Genomic DNA, 20,072 nt, shown 5'->3' with positions numbered 1-20,072 from the left:
TGTCATCTATTGTCATTCAGGACTTAACAGACAATTATGATCTATGGATATATTTGACATGTTACCAAAATGCAATTCATTTTCAGTAACGAATGCATGATAATAAATGATAATAACAAAGGTGTGATGTATTGAGCTTGCATTTTATTGAGGAATTGGAACATAATTCTCCACATTATGATATGTGCTGAGATGGATAGTAAATGATTGGTTGGATCATATTTCTTTGATACTGTACAGTTCATATGCTTATCTGTGGCATAAACCAGTCCATTGCAAAACAATTTGTTTGGCATTAACTATGATGTCTGGTTCCAACAAGACAGGGCTCTGGCACATTACACAGTCACTAATACCTTAGTGGAGTTTTCCCAGAATGTTAGTTTGGCCATAAGTCACCCATGCTACCTGCTGTGCTTGACTAGCCACTTCAAAGTTCAGACCTGTCCACATGCAATAATTTCCTTTGCATCTTCATAGAAGAGATTGTTGCACAGCAGTACTAAGAAACAGCTTTATTTTTGATCATGCCACCCCACAAATAATCTGGAAAATGTTTTACACAGAATTAATTTCTGTCATGATGGAACACAAATGGAACCACCAGACAATGCCATATGTTGTAATATGTGTAAAAGAATACTGCAGTTTTATGGTAACCATTTCCGCAAGTTGTAAAAAGACATTGTTGCCACCTTGTACATTACAGAAAGTTGTGAAGTAGTATGTGCAGTGAAGCGAAAACAGTTAAGAAATATAATAACTCATTTCTAATAGAAGTATATAGGAAACCACACTGGTTCTATTATAACAGACACTGGTGTTGTTATAAAGTTTGAGTTTCATTCTTAGAGCTTTCTGGTTATGCAGTGATCAAGCACTCAAAAAAGAAATAAACAGAATTTCCTAAATATCCACAAAAACTCATAATGAAAACAATTAAAACAACAAAAGAGAGATATTTCAACACACATTCATCTGACAAAGAACCAGAAAAATAAAAAGAGTAATTAGGCCCTATGTCCTTGAAATTAGTGAAAAGATAAAAAACATAGCCAAAAAAATAGGTCGTACTTCAGATTTAAAAGAACTGACATCATTAAAAATATCGTAAATAAAACCCTCCCCCGCTTCACCCCTGATGAAGACCTAAGGACCCTTTAACTATACACTGGGTGTTTCCACTAAACAGTGTATAATTTATAATGCATGGATTGCCAAAAATCATGTATTGGGTGAACTGGTAGAAGATTATTCAAAAGAATTAAAGAACGTAATATGACATAACCCACAGCCTAATAACAAAATCAGATCCTGCCTACCATTATCTGATGTGAGGATCACCTTAGGGATTTCAAGAACACCTCTGTTCTAGCCATTGATAGGCACAGAAAATGCAGACTGTAACAATAATCCTTCATTATTGGCATACTCAACAATAGTAGCCAAAACAAACAAGGGCATGCAGATAGACATTAACCATTTGCATATTTTCAAAAGCAGAATATTAGAACAGAAAAAAACAAAAATAGAAACTTTAATATTTATATCTCGAAAAAAGAACCCGTATCCCCCTTCTAATGTAATCTTGAACCACCCAAATGGTTAAGATGCTCACAAAGATTAACCACCAAACAGATATTGAATCCTACAACATCCAAATCTCTATTCTCTCTCTTTGAATATGCTCACCCTTACCCTCAAGGCGCCTCCGTAGCCGGGTGGGAAGGAGCAGCAGTGCATAGCACACGCTTCTTGATTAGACCGGGGTTCGAGCCCGTCACCACCAAATACGGAGAATGCGGAAAGGTCAGGGAATGACCACCGCATATCCCGGAGCAATATGGCCTTAGTTGCTAATGCTCCTAAAAACCAAATAAACTAACAAACCCTTACCCTCAAGTACAAACTTTGATTGGCCCCAGGAGACCTTAATCTGAGTTTTGATTCAAAAATTCTTGGTTTGAGAGTATAATACAGGAGGCCCTCGTTATAATGCAGTTCACTCTACGCTGTTCTTATATTATAACCCATATCTCACTCTAACACTGTCACAACTCACTATAATGCTCTTTTATCAGCGTACAGATTAAATTTTTGACATGTTTAATGAAACGTTTCATCTGATGTAGTCGATAGCTTGAAAATGAATAGCAAAACAGCATTAAAAAGTTTCTCACGCCGACTTGCGAAAATTTCCCATGCTCAGTGAAAATTTCTTTCACGCTAATTTAATTGCAGTACGGTGGCTTGTTACATAGTTCTGAGATCAACATTTTAAAAAATGATCAAGTATATACATTTTTCCAAAGTCTTGTCATCACTCAGTACAGTGTTAGGTAATGGACAGTTTACTCAAACATTGTGTAATAATTAAAGCAATGCAGCTACATTTTCAGATGAGAATTAAAAAGCAACAATGTCTGGACGCGGTACAAAGCCTACTAAGGTAAGAAAAAACTGAATTTGAAAATTAAATTATACGTTTTGAAGCAAATCGATTCCGTTCAATGACAAGTGGATGTGTGCAATCATTTAGGACTGGCAGATTCAACTGTAAGAACAATTATAAAAAATAAAGAATTAATTTTAGCAGTGGGAAAGACAGCTGTTCCACTGCAAGCAACTAATTGGTTATGGCTAGGCCGGCTATTATAATTGAAATGGAGGGACTTCTAAATAATTTTATTGAAAATATCCAACGCTCAATTCCGTTAAGTTAAATATTATTAAATAAAAAGCGATTAGCCTATATGATGATCTGAAGAAAGCTCACCTTAAAAAAAAGAAGTGGAACCATTTAAAGCTAGTAAGGGCTGGTTCGATAGATTTAAAATTAAGGGAGAAGCCATAAGTGCAGATTAAGAAGGAGTCGAAACTTTCAAAACAGAATTATTGAAGAGAGGTGTTATACTTCTCAACAAATTTTTAACATAGATGAAACAGGATTTTTTTGGAAACGAATGCCTAAAAGAAGTTTCATATCGAAAGAAGGAAAAAACATGCCAGGCTTCAAAGCGGTGAAGGATCAGTTGACCTTATTGTTGAGTGGTAACGCTGTGGGGGATTTTAAAGTAAAACCCCTTTTAGTTTACTAGGAAGAGGGTCTACAACAGAAAATCGACCAGTTACGAAAACTCAACGGCCCAGGGCCATCAGATTAATAGATTCATGATTTTAATTGCATTTTAAGTTTAATTTTGATACATAATATAGTTACTTACTGCATAATTATATACATATGTAACGGAGAATATTTTATATGTACAGATTTTTAATATTAAATATTTTGACTGACATTTGACATTTTTTCACTACCGTTTTATTATTTGTGAGTCGCGGTGGTATAGACTGAAACTCACAAATACATATGTTACATTATGGGAATACGGCACTTGCTTAGTGCTCTGTTTTTCTGGGATGAATTATCAGCATTAAGCAGGGGTCACCTATATAGAACATAAATATAATTAATTATAAACTGCTTGGTATGTGAGGCTGATAGTACCACAAGGACAGCAATACAGGAAGGAAGTATTCATGGCTATATATTTATTTAAGTTTATTAAAAAATTGAATCTTATTAACTGAATTATTAAGCGATTTAAAAATGATTTAAACTAATAAAATTAATCTTTACCATATGTTTACTAATAGCTGTTTGTTGGCTAATTCATTTTCTATTATACACATGAGAACTAAAGACTACATATTAACAAGTAAGAAATGTGTAATCAAATTAACAACTCTGTGTAAATGAAGTCACCATAATTTACCAGTTCTGTTGTCTTTACAGTTACTGAAGAAGTACAGGAAGTACTGAAATGTCTGAGAATAAGCTGTAATTATTTAAAAATTAAAGTCAGATTATACTCCATATGGGTTGAAGTGTGGAGTATAATCTTTAAGTTTCAAGTTATTATAACAATTCTTTGAAATAGCATAACTTAACTTTAATTTAAAAAAAAAACTCAAGCTATTCTATTTAATACATATGTGACAGAAAATGATAAACTTTAATTAATTTAAAAAACAAAAATCAAATGTACCTGAAATTTGCAAATATGTGTACATTACCTAACTTGTTAATTATGATTTTTAAATTGCATTTTATGTACATTCTCTGAGATTTTATATTTGTTTTATTTTTGTATTTAAATAGTTCAGTGTTTCTCAGCAAGCTGGATGTAATCCCTAATGGGTCTCAAAAGTTATTTTAGGGAATGGTTGCAGCATACCATTACAGTGGTATGCAAAGATTTGTTATTTTACATTCCCATGTAATTTTATATAATGTTCATATTTATTTTTATAGGTCTTTGGATAGTAGCTGTTTAAAAAAATTTATTCCTTTTCTTACTTTATTGAATCCTCCTCCCCTCTTTTTTTCAATCCATTTCAGAATTTCATCAGTATGATGTCAAGAGGATACATAAATAATTCTGACATATTTTGTTATGTGGGTGACAGCTTGATGTTGAAGGAACAGTCAAGGAAAGAATTTTGGAATTCCTGTAATATGGTATGAACCTAAGAAACATGGAGATGGTTGTTATTTCTGTCCATGAAACATACAAAGTTATAATGCTAGAAATAGCAGTGCAACTGATAATTAATGTATTCTCTAAAATTGAGCAAGAAATTTCTTATCCAGATCTTTCATTTGCAATGAGACTTATAACACATAGATGCAATGTGAATATTTCTTCTCTATCAGGAATCTTGATAGAATTGTGCCAAATACTGAATCTGATTATGGTAATACAGATGAGTACTGACTGTACCAATTAAAAAATCTACTAATCATTTAGAGCACTTGAGTCTTCTGAAAGATTCTGTAGAAGATCTGGGATACATCCTCCATGCCACAGACTTGTTTTCTCCTAGTGTATATACCTTTATTTGAGCAGAAGCCATGAAATTGAATTTGTCCCTTTTTTTTTTTTTTTATAGGAAAGCTTAGTGGTCTAGTGCAATAATATTGTTGGATTAATATGTAGTTCCAGGACTGCCTATCAACAAAGCAAGTAGAGTTTATTTCCTGCCTTCTTCAGGTAAAGCCTGAAAGCTTAAAAGGTTCTGCAGTGCAGTTCATTCTGTGCATGCTACTTGATTAGAAACTGGTTACTTAAAAATGCTGTTTTTTATGTGAATGAGACAGCAGAATGAGAAGTTGCCATTGGAAGAAGCAGCCATGACCACCCAGTTGCATTCTGACACCTCGTTCAAAAACTATCACTCGTGAAAAGGTGATTGACCCAAAGTGCTGTTACTTCCACTCTGCAGAGTTTCATGCAGAGTGCTGTTACTTCCACTCTGCATGAAACTAGACTTGATGAAGCAATCTGTGATAGTATTAGATAAGAGCAATGACTTCTTTAAGTATGTTTGAGGGAAACTCCTGGCTCTTGCCTACGAGAAAATTAAGGAATCTTGATGTGATCTCAAATCAGGAAATTAATATTGGATGAACAGTTTGGAATAGTAAACTTAGTTGAAAGAGAGGCATAGCTTTCAACTATTACATTCAGAATTTCTTGGAAAATTGTTCGTTGAAAATATGCTGACTAAATTTCAGAAGCTGGGTTGTGGTATGAGCTTGAAGATTCACTTCTTTTGTTCCCATTTGAAATACTTTCCAAATCTCTTGGTAGTTATCAGTGAAGAGACCATTACAGTGCCTGTGGCAATCTTTTTTACAAAGCTAAATGGTCCATACACTTTTAAAGTAGGGATAAAACCCAAATTACAGTCAAGGTATTTGCTATTTTACAAAATAAGTGCAAGACATAAAGGCAAAAATTTACGACATACTCTGTCCTTTAATACAAGTTTCACATTTTTGCCTCTAATAGAATAGAACTGTGAATTTTTTAGTTGTTAAATAAGTTCAGTTACCCTGTGTAATAAAAAAAAATATCCAGGTATAATTAGAAGGAAAATTCATAAGGAAATTCATAAGTATATAAGAAAAATTCCTTTTTTTTTTTTTTTAATTAGAGGGGAAACCCTTGACATAAAATAAGATGTGTGCCATTTTGGAAATCAGCATTGCAAAATTATAGCAAGTATCACATTGGAGTAAAACAATCAGTTTTTTTTTGTTTTGATTTGCAGCTCTGTAATTAATTAAAAATAGAACACAGTCTCAAGCGAAGAAGGAACTAAGCTTTTTCTTACCAGTAAAGGGGTATGATACAGTTATAAATTTTGGGTTATTGCAAAAAAGATTACTGGAAATAGGAAATTTTTGAGAATCACTGAAGCAGCTGATTGATACCTTTTGTGTATAAGTCGATATCATATTTTGAGAGATATGATCTGTGATTATATCATTAATGATATAGATCTGAGATCTGACTATATCATCAATGACAAATGTATTATTAACAATTTAACTGTGTAATTTTAATTTTCTTTTTTTCTGTAATTTTAATCTGGTTTGTTTTCGTTATCATTTCTTCCTCAATTGTCTTTTTTTCTGAAGTCAGTTGACTAGATTTACTGTTTTTATCTTCTAGTTTCACAACAAAAACAGATCGAATCATGTGACTGAAGTAGATGATTATAATATGCCCCACTGGATCAATCTGAGGTATAGTTTGACATCTGAGAAGTTTTTAAATATCAAAAAAAATGTTGTAGAATATATCATTGTATTTCTTACAGGACTTTCATTTTATTCTAAATAGTTGCACAAAGTGTTAATGTTATAAACTCTATTATAGGGTTATAAAGAATGTGATTACTGCAAGAAAATAGCATTGTTCAATACATGCTGCAAACTGATAATAGGATTGGAATACTGAATGGCCATTTTCATTTAGGATTCAGGCTTGTCTATCCAGGAGTGAATGTAATATGTTATACCATTTACCATAATATTATACAATTTATCATTTAGCCCATTGTGAAGTCATTCAGTCAGTTTTATATGCACAGAACTGAAATGTTTCTGTTGAATAAGTTGTGTAGTTTGTCACAACTTGGATTGGGCACCTCCGTAACCAGGTGGGCAGGAGCAGCAGTGTGTAGCACATGCTTCTTGATTAGACTGGGGTTTGAGCCCATGACCACCAAATACAGAGGATGCGGAAAGGTCAGGGAATGACCACCACATATCCCCGGAGCAATATGGCCTTAGTTGCTAATGCTCTTAAAAACCAAACAACAACAACTTAGATTGTTAAACCAACATTAGTGATTAATACTGGTTATTTTGGGTTTTTCAGTCCACAACATACAAATTAGCCTGTAAACGTATACTTATACAGACGATACATGATGAAATCACATCAACCCGAGTACCATATGAACTGGCACACAGTGGCTGAAATAGTTGATATGCTTGAAAATCCCACATTAGTAAGGATGTTATTTAGTATCTGCAGTGCAGTTTAAAACAATAGAACATTGCTCAGATACATCTTTGTAAGAAGCAGATAGCATTAGGAATTTCCTTAAAATGATGGCTGATGAGTTGAATATAAATAAAGAGGCAGATTTACCAAATTCTGCATGAAGATTTAGAGAAAAGGAAGGTCTGTACAAAATTTGTGGCACACTGCCTCACAGATGAGCAGAGCAACAGAGTGTCATCATGGGAAGACTTCTTCCAGAATTTTCAAGACAATCCTAATTTCCTCGACAATATTGCCACTGGAGATGAGTGTTGGGTGTTTCGATATGATCCAGAGACAAAGTGTCAGAGCATGCATCGGATTTCAAAATCATCACCAAGGCCCAAAACAGAAGTTTAATTTACAAAAGTCCAGTATCAAGACAATGCTGATCGTGTTTTTTGTAACAAACAGGGTGTGATTCACAATGAATTTGTACTTGAAGGAGGGGGGGGAGAGAGAGAGAGAAAGAGAGAGAGAGTCAAAGCTATGTCTATATACAGGTGCTTCAAAGACTACTGAAGTGCATTTCCCAGGTGAGGCCGCAATTTCAAGAAAACGGGAGCTTTGCAATTGTTATGAAAACATTTCTGATGAAACATGCCATTATACAGATCAACTATCCACCTTACTTTCCCAATCTAGCCTTAGTGGAATTTTTCCTCTTTCCCAAGGTGAAAACTGCCCTTAAAGTAAAGAGATTTCAGAATGTTGAGGACATAAAGAAAAATGTAACTGCTGAACCGAACATCACCTCATTGGATGCCTTCACTGACTCTTTTCAGAAACTTATAGAATGGTGCAATAAATGCATTCATTCAGGTGATGCTTACTTTGAATAAAAATAAAACCATTTTTAAGCTACTTTACTTTGTGTTCTTTTTATTGCACCAGTGTGGGAACTTCATTGCCACACCTCATGTAACTATTTTGGTCAGGCAGGTAATGTTTATTGTCAGAGTAATTTCAATCACCCTTCCCATTACATCATGGGAATCGTTCATTGTTATTAGGGGAATTAGCTTATTTTTATGAACTTGCACCTTCAAATTGCATCATGCATCTTCTAGTATGTCCATATGCCGATGCATGATGTAATATAAAGAGAGAACTGAGTACATCTGTGTGTATATTAGAAGTTAATTCGAAATATCCTTGGTAGTTATTTATTTTTGTTCTACTTGATAAGTGCATTTCATTGAGCAATGTTAATATGAAAGGTATATTATGTCAATATTAAATATTGCATATAATTAATGTACAAATTTTTTTTGTAATCTGTAATTTAAAAAATAATAATAAAATAAATAAATAAATAAATATATATATATATATATATATATAAAAACACATACATGCTCAGTGATCACTGAATTATGACCACCTGCCTAATACCATGTTGGACTACTGTTCACATGGATAACAGCCACTATTCTCCTAGGCATTGACTCCGCTAGATGTCTGAAGATGTCCTTAAGGATATACAGCCATGCTGCTGGCAAGGCTTTCCACAGTGTTGGAATAGATGGCGGTTGCTATGTCTCACTTTCTATTTCAAAACATCCTATAAATGTTCATTTAGATTGAGGTCAGGTGAATTTGAGACTAATCAATGTGGTGATATCTTTGTTGTGTTTCTTGTCAGTTTGTCTACTCATACAGTACAGGTCTGATGACATTCTACATTATTGTCTCAGAAGATCCCATTTCTGTCTGTGATAAAATGCAACATTGTAGGGTGTGCATGGTATCCTAAGAGCTTCTGGTAGACTTCATCAGTGAAACGTTGGTCCCCACCCACCAGGGGTTCTAGCTCTTGCCAGCAAAAGATGGTCTGTATTAAGCAACCACTGCCACCTGATTGGATAACGGACACCATGCATGATGGGTCCATTGACTCATGTTGCTTGCACACACACACACACGTGTCTGTCAGCAAGTTACACCAGGTATTTGGACTCATCCAACTAGCACACTTGTTTCCAGTCCTCCAGCGTCCAACCAGTGTGTTGTTGCATCACAGCAATCACCGTTGATGATGATCAGTGGGGTTTGTTTGTTTGTTATTTGGTTTTTAGGAGCATTAGCAACTAAGGCCATATTGCTCCGGGAATATGCAGTGGTCATTCCCTGGCCGACCGGGCTAGCTGGGTGGGTAAAGTGCTTGCCTGGCAACCCAAAGGTCGCAGGTTCGATTCCCGCTTCGGGCTTGGATTAAAGTACTGCAAAAACCTTTGGAGGTGCATTATGGCCACAGAAGCCTATGCGCCAACAACTACCAAAAAAAAAAAAAAAAAGTGGTCATTCCCTGACCTTTCCGCATCCTCCGTATTTGGTGGTGACGGGCTCGAACCCCGGTCTAAGGAGAGGGTGTCTCTTGGGTCGTCTGCTGTGAAACCCCATATGTCTGAGCATGCAGATTATTGTCATTTGGGATATTCTTGCATTCCCTGTATTGTATTGTGATGTCAGCTGTTGCACAGTGACCTGCCGCTGAAGTTATACAACACACTACAACCTACATACAACATCCTTTGCTCACCATGAACATTCACCTGGCATAATCCTTTACAGTTCTGTTGGCAGGTGTTTTGTTCCAATTAACACCATTTTCTGTACACCTTAACCACACTGGGCCACACACAACTGACAAGACATGCTGTTTCTGATATGGAAGCACCCGACTCTTGAGCTCCCACAATCATGCCCTTTTTGAAACTCCATGAAATGTTTTGAAACTCTTTGAAATCATTTTGAAACTCTATGTCCATTACTGTTACTTTATCACTTTGACTTGCATGACCAGGTGCAAATTACCACTGCTCTACTATACAAAGCTGTTCAGCTTTTTATACTGAGAGCTATGCAGCATAGTCCATTATGGATGAGGTGGTCATATTTCATCGATTCATTGATCACTGAGTGAATATTAATGATGGCATAATCAAATATAGCCTTTTGATAATCAAAATTGGGGAGGGAGAGAGAGAGAGAGAGAGAGAGAGAGAGAGAGAGAGAGAGAGAGAGAGAGAGAGAGAGAGAGAGCGAGGCCAAATGGAAGAAATAATGATTTTTGATAACATCACCTTGAATCCCTCATTAATGAATTAATCATTAAAAATATGTATACACACAGTATGGAACCATTCATCTAGCATCTGTTGATCCAGAAACACTTCATACTGTGAACCTTATGTTTAGACCACGTATTTTCTTTGTACTAACCTCGTACATTATATTCCAATATGATGCATTTGCTGTGTATTTGTCACCCAACTGGTCATCCTTGATGTAGCCTATTGACTAAAGAATTCTGTAGTTATTAAAGACAATAAAGGTTGAATTTTTGAAAAATATGCTAACAGAATTCAATAAAGGTTTAGGAATAAAGATGTTTTACTGTAAACTTTTGGCTATTTTCAAGTCCATGTATATTTTTATAAAAGTTATATGACTCCGTTTAAGAAGTTGAAGCTTTGATGATGGGATGTTTGGCCTCCACTTTTCTTTACTGCATATGTTGAAAAATTATACATCAAATTAAAGGAATTTTTTTTCTATAAGTCACATTTCCTCTTTAATTTATTTTTATTCCTTCAAAAGGTATGCAGTAAGAGAAATTACTTTTCAGTCTACCCTCATATTTATGTTCTTACTAATGTTATTAATGCTAAATAATTCTGTTAAATCTTAATCATGTAGACATTAAATATTATAACAGAATTCAATACAGGTTGAGAAATAAAGATGATTTACTGTAAACTTGTTGCTATCTTCAAGTGCATGTATATTTTTAGAAAAGTTATATAACTCCAGTTAAGAAGTTGAAGCAGCCATGATGGGATGTTTGGTCTCTCCACTTTTCTTTACTACATATGTTGAAAATTATACATCAAATTAAAGGAATTTTTTTTCTATAAGTCACATTTCCTCTTTAATTTATTTTTATTCCTTCAAAAGGTATGCAGTAAGAGAAATTGCTTTTCAGTTTACCCTCATATTTATGTTCTTACTAATGTTATTAATGGTAAATAATTCTGTTAAAGTCTTAATCATGTAGACATTAAATATATCTCCAAATAGGCCTACAAGGCTGGGACAATTCATATTGAGCAATTAGACTTCACACCAGCCGGTATTTAAATAAACAAATTTCAATACTGCAACTAAAACACTTTATTTACGATAAAATAAAATAAAATTATAAGTATAAAAATGGAAATATAAGCTAAAACTGATGTGGTTTAATTTACAATAAAATAAAATATAAAATGTGAAATAAAATATGATGATAAAAGCAATAAAAACAGTGAAATAATATACTAAAATACCGTAACAACTGTAGCTTTTGGAGATGGCGATCTCCTTTCTCAACAGCATACTTCTGCTGTGCGGCACATCCTTAAATAGCAGATCCACGGCACTCTTCACATGGTTCCTCAGGAATATGGTTGGAATTTCCCATTTGCGCACCAGAACCGGAAATGGCTCGGGAGTGCCCTAGCTGAAACCGTTCATCTCGTCCAAGAACAACAGTTTCAAAGAGGGGATGTAAGCGTGCACCCCCGTCTCTATTAATGGTATTGCTAGCCGTATTGACGGAAGCCAAACAGAAACAACATTTAAGATTTGCAGAGCGATGTAAAGCACATGGCCTAGTTCCATATGGGTTTCGCATAAAGATGCCTTTTGACGATGATCGCTTAGTTAGAGCTACCAATTGGTTTCAAAAAAGAATTTTGTGTATCTGGATCCGCAAACTACATGATGATCTAAGGATTACCAGAAGACAAATTGGTTTGGCTCTAGAATGTGTTAGTAATATATCTCCTGTGAATCAATCATTGGTAGTGAAATTAGTCTCGGAGAAAACAACTAAGGTTTCAGATATGCATAAACAGAGGCAAATCAGCAAATTTAATGGATTATTAGAGGAGACAGTGATTACGCATCACCATGTTAATACTAATTTTATTTGTAATCTCAGTAGAAAGTGGCTAACTAAGGAACAGGAGGGGGGGGTTCTAAGCTTGGGTATCAAGTTTGCTCTGATGCCCAACAAACCTCCCATCATGGAAATAGCTATGGGATTGAGAGAGCCATTTATAAGTTACCAGCGATCCAGGCTGATGAAGTACGCATTAGAACTGTGGCTATCGTGAGCCAGGCCAAGTCGGCCCCCTCCAACCTTAGTACTAGTTATAGAAGGACTTTGAGGGAACTTAAACAAGATGATGAAATCATAGTCTTACACGCGGACAAGGGTAGAGCTACAGTTATTTTAGACAAGGAACAATATTTTAATAAAGCCTTGGAACTATTGCAAGATACCACTACGTATAAAGTCACCCGTAGGAATCCATTGGTTAGTTTGGAGCGACAAGTGAATAACCTTATACAGCGTTGGCACAAGTCTGGATGGATATCCAAGGAGTATATTGGTCATTACATGCTGCTGGATGCCGCTTACCCTGATTCTATGGGCTCCCCAAGATACATAAAGTTAGCATACCACTCAGGCTAATTGTATCATTTGTAAATAGTCCCACATACGCTCTATCAAGGTACCTAGCTAAGTTGATCACACCCATAGTAGGACTTTTCAACTTTGTCAACAAGAATAGCAAAGAGTTTGTGGATTTTATAAAAGGACAGACTATACGAGAAGATGAAATTATGATTTCTTTCAATGTTACATCACTGTTCACTTGTATCCCTATCAAATTTGGAGTCCAATGTGTTAGAATGGCATTAGAAAAGGATGTATTATTAAGTACTAGGTCTCCTTTAAGTATTAATGATATTTGTGAAGGTGTGGATTTTTGTTTATCCATTACCACCATGGTTTTCCAAGACATCATGTATAGGCAGGTCCATGACACAGCCATGGATTCCCTATTAGTGCCATAGTGGCCAACTTAGCTATGGAAGAATTCGAAGTCAGAATTTTTGAGGGTTTGGAATTTCCCATGCACAAATGGAAAAGATTTGTTGATGACACATTCACCATTATACAAAAGGGGAGGGAGGATCAGGTACTTGATGTGCTTAATAGCTTCTCCCCTTTTATCAAATTTACTTCGGAGGTGGAAGCAGAGGGGATCCTACCATTCCTTGACTTGGTAATTAGGTAATGGGTCAATATACCCAGGCACATGGGTATATTGACCCATGTGCCTGGGTCAATATACCCCATTATACCTCGGCACAAGCCAGCCAACACAAGGATAGTGTTGTCAAGGCTTTAATAGATAGGGTGTGGTCCCACTGTAGCACCTCCGAGGATAAAGATAATGAAATTATTTGTGTCATGGCAGACCTCAAGAAATGCGGCTACACCCAGAGGCTGTTGGACAGATTTATTAGAGGAGCAAAGTCCACCTGTAATGAGCCGTTCGCCCTTGTGAGCACTGCATACATTCCCTACTATCTGGGCTTTTCAGACTACATTGCACGAATAATTCGGGGGTGTCAGTTACGCTGTGTGCAACTCCGGGGACGGAGGTTGCACACAGTGATATCCCGTGTCAAAGACCCCATAACGAAAGAAGCCAACAGTGGGATGGTATACGAAATTAAATGCCCGGATTGTGGGGTGTGTTGGGTGAGACGGGGCGACAACTGAAAGACCGTCTGGGGGAGCATATGAATGCAGTAAAGTCCGCAAATTACGGCAAGTCTGCCATGGCAGAACACTTCTGAGAGAAGCAACATCAAATTTCCCCCCGGAGGATGCTGTCATCATGGATCATGCACAGGGGTTCTGGGACCGTAAATGGCTTGAGAGTTTATGTATTGGGGCAGCTAGCAATACCATTAATAGAGACAGGGGTGTATGCTTACATCCCCTCTTTGAAACCGTTGTTCTTGGACGAGATGAACGGTTTCAGCTAGCGCACTCCTGAGCCATTTCCGGTTCTGGTGCGCAAATGGGAAATTCCAACCATATTCCTGAGGAACCATGTGACGAGTGCCATAGATCTGCTATTTAAGGATGTGCCGCACAGCAAGAAGTATGCTGTTGAGAAAGGAGATCGCCATCTCCGAAAGCTACAGTTGTTACGGTATTTTAGTATATTATTTCACTGTTTTTATCGCTTTTATCATCATATTTTATTTCACATTTTATATTTTATTTTATTTTATTGTAAATAAAGTGTTTTAGTTGCAGTTTTGAAATTTGTTTATTTAAATATCAGCTGGTGTGAAGTCTAATTGCTCAATATGACATTAAATATTATAACAGTATTACATAATTTGTTTAGGGAAATAGCCTCAGGCTTTGAAGAAGTTAACTAATATATAAGTTTGTGCTATAGTATCATATTTATACATAGCCAACTACTAAATAGTTACAAAATTGATCATTTAAGTATATCTCGTATTGTGAATATCTTCACAACGAGTTGCCATGGTATTGCACTACCTCGAATAAGTATGCTTCTGTAATGGAAAAGACTACTGTTACTTATTCTCAACGGATACCACCACCCAGACGGCACTGTTTCAGAGCTTATTGGCTCTTCATTGGTCGGAGGGCATTCACATTTCTGTGTCTCTGCTACTTCCTCAGGGGCTTTGAGCAGACAAACCCTGGTGTTGCAATGATGACATTTTGATGCTTCACAAAATCCCAGTTGCTAAGTATAACTCCACAATATGAGAGATTCCTGATGGTGTATAGTAATTGAAAATTACATAATTTGTTTATGGCAACAGCCTCAGGTTACGAAGAAGTTAACTAATGTATAGGTTTCCGCTATAGCATCATGTTTATACGTAGCCAACTACTAAGTAGTTACAAAATTGGCATCATTTAAGTATATCTCATATTGTGAATGCCCTCACAATGAGTTGTCATGTTATTGCACTGCCTCGAATAAGTAACTCTTCTCTAATAGAGAAGACTACTGTTACTTATTCTCGGTGGGCCCCAGTGGACCCACTGATGAAGAGCCAATAAGCTCTGAAATGGTGCCAATTGGATGATGATATCCACCAAGAATAGAAACAGTAATCTTTTCTATTAGAGAAGCATTACTTATTCGAGGCAGCGCAATAACATGACAACTCGTGAAGGCATTCACAATATGAGATATACTTAAATAATGTCAATTTTGTAACTACTTAGTAGTTGGCCACGTATAAAAATGATGCTATAGCACAAACCTATATATTATATTATAACAGTGTAATATAAAAGATGCATATAAACAGTTCAACAATTGTAATTTATATTATTTATTTCCTTAATGTGCTGTTTTTATTTTTTATATTCTAGTTTCTATTCTTCAACTAAGCATATTAGCTATTCCAATTTTGTTCCACGCATTAAACTGCCAACACCATTGGTAAGTACACTTAACATTATGATACCATATTAGTTATTAAGATTTAAGTTGTCAGGATTTTGTATTTGGGTAGTGAGTGATAGGCAGATTTTTAACTTTCTCTTTCTATCTCTTCAAGAAATTTATTTCAGCACTATACTATTTTATTTAAAAACCCAGTGCAATATTGATATTAGTATTAATGTTTCTATATAAAGGATGTTAAGAGGTTATTGGTTTTTCTTAACTACTTATAGAAGTGAGGCTTTTGCCAACTTACATTAATATTTTGTGGCTTTTGTATACCTGAAGCATATCTACTAAATTTGTTTGTTTTGAATATCTGATGTTTTGGGATCATTTAAATTGCAGAAATATTTCATCATTGGATTATTAGGCCCTAAAAGGATGATGCCTGATCATACAGTGGTGAAGGGACAGTGATTTTTGAAATGGCCATCTGCATAATGGCATGTATTACAAATAAACTGTGGCATACTTCTCTTTAGGGAGCAATGGAAGTGCAGGACCAAGGCAATGTGTGATGATTTGCTGCATAATATGAGACTGAACATTTTGCAGCAAACTCTTAACTGCATTTTTCCAACTAATGTATATTTTATAGCATTGAATGGCTTAAGTATTTGCTCTAAATTTACTTGAGTTACTAACAGTATTAAAAACCCTCCCACTTCACATTTTTTTAATTCTCTCTATAAGAATAATAGCACTTGCTCTGTGTTAAATAAGAATTACTGGAGGCCCTGATTAAAACAAGTAGCATTCAAAACAGACTAAATACTAGTGAAAATAATAAAACATAAATTTGAAAGTGCCAGCATATTTCTGATAGTCTTGCTGCTAGCATCTTCATGCACTACTAACCTAAGCATTTTTGCTTGTACAAATATATAAGAAAAACAAGAACATATCAAAAGTCAGCATCAAGTTTCCTCAGCAATTTTAAGGCCTTAAACAACTCAGTCAGATCCTAATGCAGGTATTTCGTTTCTGTATTCTGTAGCCTGCAGAAATGGAATCTCTTTAGAAAGTATTTTTTTGCTACAACTGGTCTTGGTTTTCCAGTTGGAATTTAGTATTACAGACATCATTTGATCATCAGTTTGTATTACGGAATGATTATCACTCTATCACTATTGAAAATTTCCTATTCCAATACCTCCGTGTGTTGTCTCAGTAGCTCCACTGCATTGTCGAGAGAATTTAATTTCAGACTATTAGAATTAGCATTAGTAGAGGCATATGATGCAAAAAAGCAAGCTTATACGGCATCATCCGAAAACAACAACCCTTCCCATTTCACCCATCCATTCATTCCAGATGTTTGTTTAGTTCTGCCTTGAATTTATTTAAGCTATCAACTTCCACAAAGACAGATGGAAGTTTGTTCTAGCAATCAACTACCCGCTGGCTAAAGGAAAATTTCCATACATCTATTCTACAATTGTCTTTCCTCAATTTAAATTTATGTCCCCTCGGGTAAGTAATCTGAGCAAGAGGAAGAATCCCATCAGCATTGAGCTTGCTCAAACCATTCAAGGCCTTATACATCTCAGTTAGGTCACCTAGCAGGTACCTAGTCTTCAGAAGCTGCAATTTGCAGAACTTAAGCCTTTCTTGGTAACAGCAACCCTATGTTCCCCTCTCCAGTCTTGCCCTTCTCTGTACTCGTTCTAGCAACTTTACATCCTTCCTAAAATGATGCTTCCAGACCTGTACGCAGTACTCATGGTGTAGCCTGACCATTGCCTGACAAGGAGATCCTGCTCAGATAGCAAACAAACCGAATGAGTATTTTGCATCTACATTCACACATGTGGAGTTATTAAGGTTTGAAAATACCAGAAGGTTATCAAATTGTAACAGGGTACTTAATGATTTTGTAATAACTGAGAGCAAAGTGGAAGAGAAATTGTTGAAGTTAAACATAAGAAAGGCACCCGGGGTGGATGGGATCTATCCAGTTATATTAAAGGAGGCGGCAAAGGAAGTAAGCAAACCCTTTGCCATAATTATGAGAGCATCCTTGAACTCAGGGGAGGTCCCCAAGAACTGGAGATGTGCAAATGTATCCCCAATTCACAAAGGGGGATCGAAGGGTCACAGGATTAATTATGAACCAGTTAGTTTAACTTCTGTTCTGGGTAAAATAATGGAGTCACTGGTTAAAGATGCATTGCAGGATCATCTGGACAACACTGCAGCAATAATTCAGACACAGCATGGGTTTGTTAAGGGAAGGTCTTAACTGACAAATTTGATTGGTTATTATGATGTGGTTACAAAGGAACTGGATGCAAAAAAATTATTTTGATATCATATACTTGGATTTCAGATGCCACTACTACTACTATAATCATCTCCTTATCCCTTCTCACAAAATTCCTGTATATCATTGACAAGACCCCATGACCTCCTCTGGCAGCCTGTCTGCACTGTCAGAAAACTCCATATCTGACTGCACAATTACCCCCCAGTCTCTTTCATTCTTCGCTATGCTGAGTGTAACACCATCGAGTTGGTATATTTCTCTGGGGTTACTGGTACCCATATGCAGTATTTTGCATTTTTCAGAGGCGCCTCCGTAGCCAGGTGGGAAGGAGCAGCAGTGCGTAGCACACGCTTCTTGATTAGACCGGGGTTCGAGCCCGTCACCACCAAATACGGAGGATGCGGGAAGGTCAGGGAATGACCACCGCATATCATGGAGCAATATGGCCTTAGTTGCTAATGCTCCTAAAATGCAAATAACAACAAACAACAAACAAGCATTTTTCAATGTTAAACTTCAGTTGCCACTTCTCAGCCCATCTTCCCAACTTTTCCAGATCCTGTTACAGTAGCATACTGTCATTACTGTTATTGACAATCCTCCCAAACTTTGTATCTTCTGCAAACTAGGACATTAACCTTGATATACTTTCATCAATATCATTGATAAATATACTAAACAACAATGGGCCCAACCCTAGGGGACACCACTAATAACATTAGACCTCAAAGAGCAGTATCCATTGATTACCACTCTGTCTTCTCCCACTCAACCATCCTTTTGTCCATTGTAGCAACTTGTCCTTAATGCCATGCTGCTCCAATTTGTACAGTAGTCTTCCATGTGCAACAGTATCAAAAGATTTCCTGAAATCCAAGTACAGGTAGCCCTTGATTTACGTTGGGGTTAGGTCCCTGGGGAGGAAAGGTGCAAATGGAACCCTTTATATAATGGAGTCAATCGGAAATCACAGCGTTAGGTTCTGGGCACCAAAATATTACCTACTACTTTGCATCGATTGTTTTATTTTATTAGTATTCTTCATAGTTGTAGTAATAGTCGATGGAGGCATATTCATAACCCTACCCACACATTAGGGCAGTTTTCACTAGATCCCATTCTCCAAATATTGCACTAGGATTCAATGAACTTCTTTTACACATTAGGGCAGTTTTCACTAGATTCCATCCTCCTTTATTCTGTTAAATTAAAAACTTTATAACACAATTGGCAAAAACTGCACACAGATATCACTATTATTATTATTATTTGATTTAGTGCCGAGTCTTTTTTATTAATAGAATTTATTAATAGAATTTATCCACATATGAGTAACATAAACTAGTATATTACTAGTGGATTGACACTCATGGAATCCACATTGGCGATCACTCATAAGATGGTAACTCAAAAAATGGATACTGCTCTTTGTGGTCTAATAATTTACAGTCTAATAATTTGATTTACATTGGGATTAGGTTCCTGGGGGTGACAGGCGCAAATGGAACCTTTATATAATGGAGTCAATCGGAAATCACAGGGTTAGGTTCTGGGCACCAAAAATATTACCTACCACTTTGCATCGATTGTTTTATTTTATTAGCATTCTTCATAGTTATAGTAATAGTTGATGGAGGCATATTCATACCCCTACCCACACATTAGGGCAGTTTTCACTAGATTCCAGCCTCCAAATATTGCAGTAGGATTCAGTGAACTTCTTTTAACAAACATGCCATCTCTTTATTTTGTTAAATTAAAAACTTTATAACACAATTGGCAAAAACTGCACACAGATATCACTATTATTATTATTTAATTTAGTGCCGAGTCTTTTTTATTAATAGCACAATTAATAAAAAATGTTAGCGTAATAAATTTTCAACACGTGTAAATAGCATAAACAGCAACCAAATGAATGCTTCACTGCATGGACCTTTACCGCCCGCATCCACGAGTGGCTACTTCGAGGGCAGGAATCTTTCTCGTCTCTGATAAGAATGCTCTAATTGCTGATTGGCTCAGATTGTCCTAAATCACTGAACATTG

General features: G+C 36.0%; 1 protein-coding gene across 1 annotated transcript in view; it reads left to right on the top strand.

Moving 5' to 3' along the window:
• Iml1 (GATOR complex protein Iml1) overlaps positions 1-20,072 on the top strand; it is a gene marked incomplete at its 5' end in the record, with an annotated part of 444,528 nt that overhangs the window by 167,311 nt on the left and 257,145 nt on the right. Inside the window, 2 exons of the mRNA XM_090374757.1 lie at positions 6,522-6,595; positions 15,682-15,751. Coding sequence (XP_090230883.1) covers positions 6,522-6,595; positions 15,682-15,751 — 144 coding nt within the window. The remainder of the gene's footprint in view (positions 1-6,521; positions 6,596-15,681; positions 15,752-20,072) is intronic.

The sequence above is a fragment of the Mastigoproctus giganteus genome, chromosome 5, assembly GCF_048544385.1.
Source record: "Mastigoproctus giganteus isolate SK-2022 chromosome 5, ASM4854438v1, whole genome shotgun sequence".
NCBI classification, from domain to species: domain Eukaryota; kingdom Metazoa; phylum Arthropoda; class Arachnida; order Uropygi; family Thelyphonidae; genus Mastigoproctus; species Mastigoproctus giganteus.
The sequence above is the reverse complement of the archived record's forward strand: the minus strand, read 5'-3'. Positions and strand labels throughout refer to the sequence as shown.